General features: G+C 39.6%; 1 protein-coding gene across 1 annotated transcript in view; it reads right to left on the bottom strand.

The window, feature by feature from the left end:
- Nucleotides 1-13,995, bottom strand: part of SYTL5 (synaptotagmin like 5) — a 300,140-nt gene that overhangs the window by 124,408 nt on the left and 161,737 nt on the right. Inside the window, exon 2 of the mRNA XM_012933704.2 lies at nucleotides 4,734-5,218. Coding sequence (XP_012789158.2) covers nucleotides 4,734-4,852 — 119 coding nt within the window. The 5' untranslated portion in view covers nucleotides 4,853-5,218. The remainder of the gene's footprint in view (nucleotides 1-4,733; nucleotides 5,219-13,995) is intronic.

The following is a 13,995-nucleotide window of genomic DNA, read 5'->3' as shown; positions in this document are numbered from 1 at the left end:
TCACATCTGGCACTGCTCAAGGAGTCATGCAGATCTAGGAATCAAACCTGACTCTCCTGTATGCAAAACGTGCTCCAGACCAAAGATATGTCTCCTCCCCCCCCCACACACACACTCTGAAAGGAGTTATTTTCTTTTCCCTCCCATTTAATTTTTTGGGCACCCTCATTTGCAATACTGTTAGTGAGAGGGTTTCATGCATGCAATATGCCACTCTCCACCAGAGTGTCTCCCACCCTTACCTACGTTCTCTCCCCCACCACGGGAAGGTCAGTTCTGTAGATGAGTTCTCAGTCCCTGTTGCCTTTTACCATCTGTTGTCCCTTTACTATGTTCCTTTATATCCCACATATGAGATAAATTATTGTGCTATTAAAGAGGGGAATAGCAAGTAGAAAAACAACTTTTATTGAAGTTTTTATTGGATCTATAAAAGTCCTCTGTTACTGTCAAAAATGGTTAAAGCGTCAGGAAATCAACAACTCAATTTATGATTGTTGTGCTTTGTACTACATAATTTGATTAAGTTTCTTGAGGGAATGATAAAGAGAAAAAGGAGTATAAATATAATATTACCAAATATTATTGAGAATGACAGAAACAATATTCTGAACAAAGTCTATTCAATTCAACTACAATGTTTCCTGTGATCTGGTTGTGTTTTTAAGTTTGGGGTGGGGGGTTCGAACCCAGCAGTGCTTAGGGCCACTCCTGACAATGCTCATGGGGCCGTAAGTAGTGGCCAGATTTGAACTGGGGTCAGCCACATGAGTACAAAGTAGATGCCTTACCCCTCCTCCTGGTTATTGTCTTTGTCATGAAAAGATTTTTTAATTCCCTGGAGAACATAATCAATATCTGGTTAGAGCCTCACCTTCCATTTAAAAATATACCCTTTAAGGGCTAGAGAAATAGTACAGCAGGCAGGGTATTTGCCTTGCATGTGGCTGACTTGGGTGTCATCCTTGACAGCCCATATAGTTGCTCAAGCCCTGCCAGGAGTGAACCCTGAATACAGAACCAGATGAAATAATACTTTCTTTTTGGCCACAACATACATAAAACAAGAGGAGACCAAGCTAAGTGAAACAAGTAAAAAAAATTACTGAATGGCCTCACTCCTATGTGGCATATAATGGAACAAGGCCTGAGTCTCACCACAAAATGGAGGTTATGAATGGGAGGTTATGAATAGGGGGATAAATGGGAGGGGTACCATGGTGAGTGTTGGAGAGATATTGATACTTTTGTGATATTTTGTTTGAACGAAATAAATCAATTAAACCCACGTACACAAAGACCCCAAATCATAAAATACATTAAAACACAGGCTCTTTGCTCCAAGACATAAACCTCAGTGATATTTCTAGGGAGTGAACTCCAACAGCAAGGGAACCAAAGGAAAAATTAAAAAACAGGAATATTGTATCAAACTGAAACCTTTATACATAGCAAAATAGTCTCTAAAACAAAAAGGTAGCCTACTGATTGAGATAGGATATTTACACATATATCCAGCATATATCATATATCCAACAAGGGAATAATATCCGTAATACCAAAGAACTCATAGAACTCAACAATAAAAAATATCTCATGAAAAATGGACAGATATGAATAGGCACTTTTCTAAATCTGACTTACAGATCGCCAACAGGCAACTAGGAACAACCAGCTTAATAAATTCTTAGACAAGAACTTAATAACCCCATGATCAGACATAACAATTTCCACATAAATTGATTTTTATACTTACTGAGTGTAATATTTGAGCTTTACTATCTAATCAATTTTAATTATTCTAGAATAGAATACAATTCTATTGTCACTGTCACTGGCATCCCATTGCTCATCAATTTGTTCGAGCGAGCACCAGTAACGTCTCTCATTGAGAGACTTATTGTTACTGTTTTTGGCATATCCAATACGCCCGGGTAGCTTGCCAGGCTCTGCCGGATGGGCTCGATACTCTCGGTAGCTTGCCGGGCTCTCCAAGAGGGGTGGAGGATCGAACTCGGGTCGGCAGCGTGAAAGGTGAAAGCCCAACCGCTGTGCTATCAATCCAGCCCCCAATTCTATTGTATCAACAGTTTTTTTTAATTAAAATAAATTTCTTAAAGAGAAAAAAATTATTCAATATTTCTTATTACAGGTAAATATGAATCAATAACTTAATGAACTATCATGTCACTTCTATAGGAATGCTATATATACATATAAATTTTTATTTAAACATGCTTATATTTATTTCTCACAAAAATTTGAAAGAAATCTTAGTGTGAGTTTGGAGAGAAAGACATTCTGGTATACTATTGTTGAAAATGTAAATTTCTATGGCCTCTATGAAAATAGTATGGATATTCTTCAAAAAAGTAAACACAGAGGGCTGGAGCAATAGCACAGCAGGTAGGGCGTTTGCCTTGCACGTGGCCAACCCAGGTTTGATTCCCAGCATCCCATATGGACCCCTGAGCACCGCCAGGGGTAATTCCTGAGTGCAGAACCAGGAATAAACCCTGTGTATCGCCGGATGTGATCCAAAAAGTAAAAAAAAAAAAGTAAACACAGAGCTACCATGTAATCCAGAAATGTGATCCCCAGGTATTTATCAAAAGATGAAAACACTAATTTGAGAAGACACATGCATATCTATAAGTTCTTTGCAGCAGTATTCACAGCAACTAAAACATGAATATCACCAAACAACCACTACGGAGGAGAAGATAAAGAAGATGTGATATACTCAATGAAATTTACTCAGCTATTAAAAAAAGATAAAATATTGTCTTTTCTGACAATGTCAATGAGATTTAATGTAATTATGCTAGTTGAAATAAGCCTGAAAGAGAAAGATCAATGCTAAATGATTTCGCTTATTATTGGGAATATAAGTGAATATTGGGACTGGAGCAATAGCACAGCGGGTAGGGCCTTTGGCTTGCAGGCAACCAACCCAGGTTCAATCTCCAGCACTATATATGGCCCCATGAGCATCACCAGGAGTGATCCCTGAATGCAGAGCCAGGAATAAGACCTCAGCATTGCTGTGGGTGGCCCAACACCCCAGAAAATAATAAAAATAAAATTTGATTACAATTTTAGTAGGAAGACCCTTAAGATAAAAGTTACATGTTAAGGGGCTGGAGCAATAACACAGTGGGTGGGGCATTTGCCTTGCACGCGGCAACCTGAGTTCGATTCCCAGCATCCCATATGGTCCCCCGAGCACCGCCAGGAGTAATTCCTGAATTCATAAGCCAGGAGTAACCCCTGTGCATCGCCAGATGTGACTCAAAAAGAAAAAATAAAGCTACATGTTAAGCATGGGCAGTTATTAACAAGGGCATACTTTTTTATCCTTCTCTTCTATTTAGGTGTAAAATGCAATCACTAAATATATTTATCAGCAGGACAGTATAAGAAGCAACCAGTCATGGGGAATATCACCTCCAACCATAGCAATGTTATGGCCAATTAGAACAGTTGATGTTACCAATCAGAATGGATACTGGCTGAAATATAAGCAACCTCATTTGTGAGGATATAAGTAAATACCAATCCAGCCCCCAACTGATGTGAAACTTAGTTGTATTCAAGTTATTGAATTTTCCTAACGCAAAATTATATTTCAAGAAATTATGGTGATTGCTGATGCACAAGGGAGCATTTCACTCTTCAAATGCCCTTCCCCTCCTAGCAATGGTTAGAGCTAATTCTCAGTAAGATTTATCAAAAAAGGTAGTATAAATAAATATCAAGGGGCTGGAGTGATACCACAGCGGGTAGGGCGTTTGCCTTGCACTCGGCCAACCTGAGTTCGAGTCCCAGCATCTCATATGGTTCCCTGAACACTGCCAGGAGTAGTTCCTGAGTGCAGAGCCAGGAGTGACCCCTGTGCATTGCCGGGTGTGACAAAAAAAGCTTAATAAATAAATAAATAAATATCAAATATTTATTCTCCATTTAGGCATCAAGCAGTGCATATGTATTATCTTTCCTAACCTTTGCAACAACCTTATAAAATAGATATTATTATTATCCTTATTTTTATAAAGAAATTAAGGCATGGAGAAGTTGAGAAAATTGGTCATACAGTAATAAATTCCAAGCTGTACTTAAACAAAGATAGTCTTTTTCCCTAAGGCTTTTGTGCAGTTTTTCTTTTATTTTTTTTGCTGGGGGATCATACTCGTTAATGCTCAGGGATTGTTTCTTACTCCACACTGAGGAACTACTCCTGGCAGTGCTGGAGGGACCATATGGGAGGCTGGGAATTCAACCCAAGTCTGCTGCTTGCTAGGATAATGCCCTACTCACTGTACTATCGCTCTGGCCCCAGCTTTTCTGTGCTTTTGTTTTGTCATCTTTGGGGTCCACCCAACTGTGCTCAGGGATCACTGCTGGTGAACTCAGGAAACCATAAGGGGTGTCAGGGATCAAAATCAAGTTGGCCATATGGAAGGAGAGCACCATATCCACAGTAATATCACTAAACCCCGCATCACTATTTTCGACGCTATTAGCAAATGAACATTCTCATCAACACCATATTCGTAGCTCAAGTTCAATTTCTACCTGTTAGAAGTTTTCTAATATTTGTATTATTACAAACGAAGTCATAAAGTAACTGATGAGCATTAGTATCCAAAGCATTTGTAGCTGCCCCACTTCTGATCTAAATTCCTTCAAATAAAAGGCAGTCAAGGAGAGCAGAAAAGATAAAAGAATATTACCTTATTCTTCTCTCTTCCATTCTTTTCAAATATTCATCTCTCTTTAGGACTCCCAGGATCTTTTCCTTCTCATGATCTAATAAAAATGACAGATTGATGAACTCCGGGGTCTTAGACATGGTATTTCAGTAGGAGCTCTCTAAATAACAGTGGTTGGATATCCTAGGTGACTTGATTGTCACAATTCTTTAGGTCTTTCTGAACAACCCAGTGGTCCAGTTGTTTGATAAGAGGTGGTGGTATTCAGAAAATCTATGAAGAATTGCTTATTGTAGTGAGGAATTCTTTCAGGATGCACAGAAAACAATCTCCATTAGAATTACATTCCAAGAAATTCATTATTGTTTTAACAGAAGATGAGCTCCAAAGCCTTTCTTATAATGTCCATTCAGACAGCAGTTGAGTTTCATTAATGATGCTCAATGTCAATACTTCAAAAGCTGGTCAGCAGGAATCAGCTCCACTGGGATAGAATCCAGAAAACACTGAAAAGTCAGAGAAAAAAAAATGAAGGCAAAATTAGCATTCCATTTTCTCTGTAACATTTGTGAGACTGTTGAATTGTTAAAATATATGATTAAAAAAACAATTATCAGTAAATATGCATCTACCAAATACTCTGTGCTATTTTCCATGAAATACCATTCATATTCAGTTGAGTGCAGGTTCTCCACACAACTTAATTTCCTCCATTATAATTAGCTTCTTGTACCCCCAGACCCCATGCATCTTATCCATGAGTAAAATTGGTCACCACTTCAGGACACTGAGTACCTGGATTGCCTATCTATAACCAGGAAGATCCTTTAAGAGGCTCCCAGTTTCTCTGTCCCTCCCACATCCCCATTAAGACAACTGCAAAACAAACATTGCTGGGAATACAAATATTAACCAATGCTACATGAATCATCCTTAACATATGGATGACATACCATTTAACATTTAGTGTTGAATGAAAAACCTAAGTTGCATAATTATAGCATATGTATATACATAAAAATAATTTGTAACAATGTTAGATCTAATTTAGGCATAAATACATAATTATATGAAGAAACTGAGGAAATTTAGAGAGATTCATTCTGAGAACAACATGAGAACTTCAAATGTATCAGGTAATACTTTATTCACAAGATGGATGTTTAAAACTCATAGTGTACATGATAGTGGATCATTTTAGATATAAACTACATACTGAAAAATAGTTGTTTAGAAGCCATGTCTTTGTAAACATGAGGAACACATAAGATCCTGTCCTTCATACAAGTCTGGAGCATAGTCTTTCCTTGATTGGCTATATGTATTCTCCCTGAACATTCCCTTAGCCACAATGACACAATCTAGGAACCACAATCTCGTGTAGTTCTACCCATTGGTTTGGTTTTGGTTGGTTCTACCCAGGATTTCAAGTGTAACTAGATATAAGTTTCCCCCACTTCTAAAAGTAGATATGCCTATTTGATAAAATTTATAGTTTGGGGGGGACCTGAGAGAATGTTTTAAACTTCCATATAAATTACTGGTAATAGCATTTCCAGGACCAGTAAAGATCCTACCAAATCATACCAGAGGGACATTCTCCTGTGGCATAGTGGAAGGAAACCCATATTAACTCAAAGACTGTTTTATGGTCTGGATATGATATCCAGAAAAGTAGGGAACCTCAAAATCCCAGGAAATATGGAGGAATAGGATCTTGTCCAGACCCAGACCCTTTCGAGTTTCAAAATCCCCACATGTACACCAAACTGGAACGTTGCTAAAGTAACTCAGAACTGAACTGCTTCCTACAGACCAAGACTTAATCCCTCAGAAACTTTCCTGGTCAGTGAATTCTCTAGAATTAACCCAGGACTTTTCTTCAGCTCAAAACTCCTAAAGGCAGTGGGTATCAGAGAGCACCAGCGTTTACGTGAATAGGAAACAACAAAGTTATAAGTAAGGGAGACTCTTTAGAAAACGTTTTTAGTGTTTCATTTTATGCATCACTGTCAACTATAGTTTCCTCGAATGAAGAATATAACCATTCTTGTTTCATCCCTTCCCTTCTATCTCTTCTGCTTTATGATTAAATTGGAAAAATCACTTGGTAATTCAGTAAGTGAATAATGTCCTCATTATAGGTTTCTTCAATAAAATGTTTTATATTTAAAATGTCAGATTTAGAGTATCCTCTATGTGAATAATCTATATAAGTGTATTTAGTAGTAACTCGTCAATTGGTTGGGAGATAGAAAACCTCTTGAGTGCAAATGTAGGTCATCTAATATCCCAGGAGTCTGTCCTGTGAGGAAATTAATAAAAGGGTAGCAACCCTATGAGATAGCATGTGACGGTGTCAGAGAAGATGGGAAATCAAGCACAGATGTCAGAGAAATGAAACTGCCTTGCAAGATTTTAATTCACAAGATTAACCCTCACTGCATATTTTAATCATTTATAGCTGGACTGATTGAACTCGTTTGTAACTGAAAGGTGAAGGCAGCCACAGGAAGTTAAATTTTATCAAGGAAATCAGGATGGTTCTTTCAGAAGGTAGGATTATATTTTAGTAGGATGAAGTCAAATGTCATGAAATAATTCTTCTGGAGATACACAGTCAGCTTGGGCACAGGTAAAGGAGAACCAAGAAGTGAGCTGCTGGGGCCGGAGCGATAGCACAGCGGGTAGGGCGTTTGCCTTGCACGCGGCCAACCTGGGTTCAATCCCCGGCATTCCATATGGTCCCCCAAGCACTGCCAGGAGTAATTCCTGAGTGCAAAGCCAGGAGTAACCCCTGAGCATCGCTGGGTGTGACCCAAAAAGCAAAAAAATAAAATAGAAGTGAGCTGCTGATGGGAGATTTTCACATACAGGCCAGGGCACCAGTCAGAGCATCAGTCAGGCTCCAAAAGAAAATTAACCAGCTTTTAGCCTGTAGTAGATGCCTCATGTTGGGTGATAAACTGGCAAGTTTCCATGACATTAATTTAAATTAATCATTCAAATCATAGAACTAATTTCTCTTGCTTGAATCCAGCTTCCTCCGAAACCCTGTCTGGTTATGAGCTATTTGGCACAAAGAAATCATAAAATGAATATCCAACTCCTGACAATGGAGCCCTGTGTTTGGGCTATCATTTAAACCTATGTCCAAACGTTTTCCTGTTTGGTCCAATTTAAGAAAGAAATCGGCTAAGCGCCTTCTTGAATGCTTCTTTTCAGCTATTTAATAATAGCCTCTTCTGGAGATTCGCTTACCCACTACGCATTTTAATCAAGTAAAAAAGGAAAAAGCAAACATAATCATGGTCAATTTTTCTAGAGAGCACTCACATTCATCAGGTTAAATGTGCCCCGTAGAGATTAATTCGATTAGGAGGAAGAGTTCACTTTTATTTGGGGGAACCACCCTCGCAATGCTCGGGATCCCAGGGGCCACTCCTGGTGAGAGTTGGTTAAACTGTGCAGGCGCTGTCCAGGGGATATGATGCTGGTGGAGTCACCTTGGTCCACCCAGTGGTGCTGGAGATCAAACTCAGTGCTGTAAATGTGCATGTGTCAAACTTTAGAGCTATTTCATTGGCCCTCCATTTTTATTTAACTTATTTTATTTAACTTAACTTAAATTTTTCCACCTTAAATTATTTCTGATATATATTATTCCCTCTCAGACAGTAGCCTTCCCAAACTGTGCTAAACCAAACTTTTAAAGAAAAGATTGTTTTCATGTCATTGTACTGACTTTTGGATTAATCTTGGAGATCCTTAACCCTGACAAGCGTTACAGAAGTCATCATCAAAAATTCTCACAGCATCATACTGAGATATCATGATGATGATGATGATGCTCATCATCATCATCATCATCATCATCATCATCATCATCATCATCATCATCCTGTTGATTGTCGAATTCCTCAAGTGGTCTTAGTAATGTCTCCATTCGTCCTAGCCCTGAGATTTTAGAAGCCTCACTTTAATGTCCCATTGGAGGCTCTTTCAGGGTCAGGGGAATGAGACCCAGCATTGTTACTGGTTTTGGCATATGAATACACCATGGGGAGTTTTCAAGGCTCTCCCATGTGGGCAGAGATACCCAAACTGAGATATACAGCTTTGTTAAAAAGGACCCTTAAGGCTGGAGCAGCGGGTGGGGCGTTTGCCTTGCACGCGGCCGACCCGGGTTCAAATCCCAGCATCCCATATGGTCCCCTGAGCACGGCCAGGGGTGGTTCCTGAGTGCAGAGCCAGGAGTAACCCCTGTGCATCGCCAGGTGTGACCCAAAAAGCAAAAGAAAAAAGGACCCTTAAAACATTTAAATAACAGAAGTCGATACTTAATTAAAGGAAGGACATATTTTTAATATAGTTCATAATATACTTGAAATATAGCTTCACAAATAGAATGTTTCTGGAAATTCTCTTAGGAGGCAATAAATAACAGTAAAATTAATTTGCTACTTTCTCATTACAAGTTTAAACAGATTTGAGCACACTTTTAAGGGATTTTTAGGATGCAGACCATACCAAGGAGATGGCACACAAAAAAATAACTAGGGAGTACCTTTCAAGTAGATGAACTGGCAAGAATCCATGCTACTGTCAAAAGGTGAGAACCATAGAGATAAGGATGCTGTGCAGAGGGAAATAAATAGTGCTTCCTCTAATGAACCCCAAGCTAAAAGACTCACTGACAGGAATGTGCAATTTCAGCCATTTCTTTTAATAGAGAGCTCTCTTCACACATAGACGTCCCTGTGTGCACATTCCATGGTAGTAGTTGCGTTTTTACATTTGTATGTAGGTACCGTGATTTGCAAAATTATTAGTAATCAGGGTTCAGTAACCAAGATAGTAATCAGTGTTTCAGGGCCAGGGAGATATTACAGTGGATAAGCATGCAGCCATCCTCGGTTCAATCCCTGGCACTGAATCGGTTCCCCGAGCCATTCTAGGAGTGATCCCTGAGTGCAAAACGAGTACTAGACCCTGAGTACAACGCGGGCTTAGAAATGAACATACTCCAGTTCCACATGAGGAAGTGAAAAGAAACAGGTTCAACCCTTAGTTGAGAGAGAACTCAGAGAATCTCTTTCCTCTATCTGTGTCTGGTGAGCAGTGATACTAAATGGCCTTTCATTCTGGACGATCCTTCCGAGGATGTTTGCATAGTGAATAATGTGAAAGACATCTCTTTCTCTGGAGCAAAGGACATATTTAATTATGCTTAGTTATTCAAACATCTCCCTTGGGGCAAAGGGAAATTTGCTTACAGTTCCTATAAACAAAATTCAGTTCCCTGAGCACAGTGTTCTTCAACTGTTATACAAATGCAATGCATGCACAATTTCTCCCTGGGCACTAGGGTGAAAAGGGGTATCAATACAAACAGAAAGCTCAATACTTGCTTAGCACTGTAGCACTGTGGTCCAGTTGCTCATCGACTTGCTTGAGCGGGCACCAGTAACATCTCCATTGTAAGACTTGTTGTTGCTGTTCTTGGCATATCGAATATGCCACAGGTAGCTTGCCAGGCTACCGCCGTGTGGGATGTATACTCTCAGTAGTTTGCCAGGCTCTCTGAGAGCTACAATAAATCCCACTGACCCAGGTGCCACAGGTCTTCAACCACACATACAACTCTGTTAAACCTATGAGTAGTTTACAAGTAGGATAAAACACAACTGCAGGGGCTGGAGAGAGATTACAGTGGGTTAGGTATTTGCCTCGCAGATTTGATCCCTGGCACCGCATTTGGTTCCTTGAGCCCCAACAAGAGTGACAACTGAGCACAGAAGCAGTCGTCAGACTTGAGCACAGATGGGGGTGGCCCCAAGCCAAAACAAAATTCAAAAAATACAAACACAACGTTTACGGTTTATGGTTCTTGAAATTCATTTTAGAAGATGAGTGGAATCTTTAAATTTAATCAACTGTCACTGTCATCCTGTTGCTCATCGATTTGCTGGAGTGGGCACCAGTAACATCTCCATTGTGAGACTTGTTACCATTTTTGGCATATTTAATATACCACAGGTAGCTTGCCAGGCTCTGCCATGCAGGCTAGATACTCTCGGTAGCTTGCCGGGCTCTAAGAATACAAAATTCCAGTTACATGTGCTAGAAAACTACTATATAGTATAATACTTACACTTAACTCTAAGTTGTATACTTAAGACCTGCCAAGTATACTCATCATAAATGAATAGGATGGGAGGAAACTTACGTAAGTGACATACACATTTATGGCACTCATTACGGTGACAGTTTCATGGGTATATACTGATCTCCCAGTGCATTAAGTTGCATGCATTAAATATGTGCTATTTTCTCTGTTAGTCATATCTCAAAAAATTTAAATTTTGATATGCCTGTTTTGACAAGTTTTAAGAATCTAGCCTAAAAATAAAATCTGTGAGTACATGTGAGGATATATATTGAGATTCATAGATATCAAGAGTGAAAATTTTGAAATAAACTCAAGTTAAAATAATATCATATTTTATCTTTATATCAAAGTGAGGTATTTAAAACACGTACTGGAGCTGAGGATTACAGCACACTGCATGCCCCACTGAGCACTGCTGTGTATAGCTGTGGTGGCCCCTGACCACCACCAGAATGGCCCTGGTATATATTTCCTCCATGCCAACACTGCCAGGCTCAAGGATCAAACCTTTAACTTACATAATTGGACCAAATAAGACTGTAAACGACCCCTGGAGCCACAGACAGCAATTGGAGAGGCCAAATACAAAATCTAAACTATCTATACTAAAATGTTACTACCTAAACTACTTTGTTGAAAAACAGTAAGACATGTGGTTGGGGTCAGGAGGACGGTGTAGGTCTTGCTTGCAGCCAACCCTAATTTGAATCCCTCACACCAGATATGGACTATAAGGGGTCAGTTATGAACACAGAGTGAAAAATAGCTCCTTAGTACTGCAAAGTGTGGACAGGTAATGCGATTTAGAGACGACTGCTGGACTAGAGCTGTTACCGACTAGATTCCACGGGACGTCAAAAGACTCTATGGCAGCCCACCTATGAGATGGTCAGACTTCTTCGTCAAACCCCTGAATGAATGCTTTGAGGCTCTTCGTGTTTCTGGAGTGAGCAGATACCATTGGGCTACACTAGCACGCAACAGGGACGAATGGAGGCGCTACTGGCGCCCGGTCAAGCAAATCGAAGATCAATGGGATGATAAGTGATAAAAGTGATCCTGCAAAGCATGATCCCCAAATGAAACAGATTTGAAGGAGCAATTAAAAAATATTCTCAGACAGCTGAAGGCATTCATCGTCTCTAATCTATCTTTGCAAGAATGGTCTTCTAAAAAGTAATGAAACGCCAGTTGGAAGATGATAAATAAAAGTCATAAAATAGGGAAAAAGATAGAGAGTAATGAAGTGGGAATGGGGGTAGTAGATAAACATGAGATTTGATTTAAATTTAAAAGGAAATAAGCTTAAACGGTTTCTTCAAAGATGACACGCAACTGACCAACCAAGAGGAAACAGAGATAAACAAATGGGACTACATTAAATTAAAAAGCTTCTGCACCGCAAAAGATGCAGTGACCAGAATACAAAGACAGTCTACAGAATGGGAAAGGATATTCACCCAATACCCATCAGATAAAGGGTTGATATCAAGGGTATATAAGGCACTGGTTGAACTCTACAAGAAGAAAACATCCAACCCCATCAGAAAATGGAGTGAAGAAATGAACAGAAACTTTCCCAAGGAAGAGATACGAATGGCCAAAAGGCACATGAAAAAGTGCTCTACATCACTAATCATCAGGGAGATGCAGATCAAAACAACCATGAGATACCATCTCACACCACAAAGACTGGCACACATCCAAAAGAACAAAAGCAACCACTGTTGGAGAGGATGTGGTGAGAAATGGACCCTTCTACACTGCTGGTGGGAATGCTGACTGGTTCAGCCCTTCTGGAAAACAATATGGACGCTTCTCAAAAAATTGGAAATTGAGCTCCCATTTGATCCAGCAATACCACTACTGGGAATATACCCCGAAGAAGCAAAAAAGTATAGTCGAAATGACATCTGCACTTAAATGTTCATCGCAGCACTGTTTACAATAGCCAGAATCTGGAAAAAACCTGAGTGCTTGAGAACAGATGACTGGTTAAAAAAACTCTGGTACATCTATACAGTGCAATACTATGCAGCCGTTAGAAAAAAATGAAGTCATGAACTTTGCATATAAGTGGATCAACATGGAAAGTATCATGCTAAGTGAAATGAGTCAGAAAGAGAAAAACAGACATAGAAAGATTGCACTCATCTGTGGAATATAAAATAACAGAATAGGAGACTAATATCCAAGAATAGTAGAAATAAGTACCAGTAGGTTGGCTCCATGGCTTGGAAGCTGGTCTCACTTGCTGGGGAAAAAGGCAGCTCAGATAGAGAAGGGAACACCAAGTAAAATGTGGTTGGAGATCCCAAGAGGGAAGGGAGATGCGTGCTGAAAGTAGACTAGAGACTGAACACAATGGCCACTCAATACCCCTATTGCAAACCACAACACCCACTTGGAGAGAGAGAGAGATCAAAAGGGAATAACCTGCTACAGAGGCAGGGTGGGGTCGGGGGGAGATGGGATTGGGGTGGAGGGATACTGGGTTTATTGGTGGTGGAGAATGGGCACTGGCTGGGGGATGTGTTTGTGAACATTTTATGAGGGAAAAATAAGTTCTAAAATGTGTGAATCTGTATCTGTACCCTCATGGAGATTCACTAATTAAAGAATAAAACAAAATAAAATAAAATAAAGAAATAAGCTTAGAACTCCAGGTATAAACTACCTGATTACCTGAATGCAAAAAATATTTAGGAAAAAATAATTTAAAAAGGCAAATAGAATATTACATTAAATTTCAGAATCTAAGTGCAAGTACAGTCAATGATGGTTGGAGGGATCGCTCGGGATGGGAGATGTGTGTTGAAAGTAGACTAAGAACCAAATATGATGGCCTCTCAGTATCTGTATTGCAAACAATGCCCAAAAGTAGAGAGAGAGTAAGAAGGAAATTGTCTTCCATAGAGGCAGGGGGTAAGGTGGGGAGGGGTGGTGGGAGGGATACTGGGGACATTGGTGGTGGAAAATGTACACTGGTGGAGGGATGGGTGTTCAATCATTGTATGGCTGAAACTCAATCATGAACGCTTTGTAACTGTATCTCATGGTGATTCAATAGGGGAAAAAAAGGAAAAAACTACAAAAAATTAAAAACCAGAA

The sequence above is a fragment of the Sorex araneus genome, chromosome X (genome assembly GCF_027595985.1).
Source record: "Sorex araneus isolate mSorAra2 chromosome X, mSorAra2.pri, whole genome shotgun sequence".
Taxonomy (NCBI): Eukaryota; Metazoa; Chordata; class Mammalia; order Eulipotyphla; family Soricidae; genus Sorex; species Sorex araneus.
This window is presented reverse-complemented; position numbering and strand designations above follow the sequence as displayed.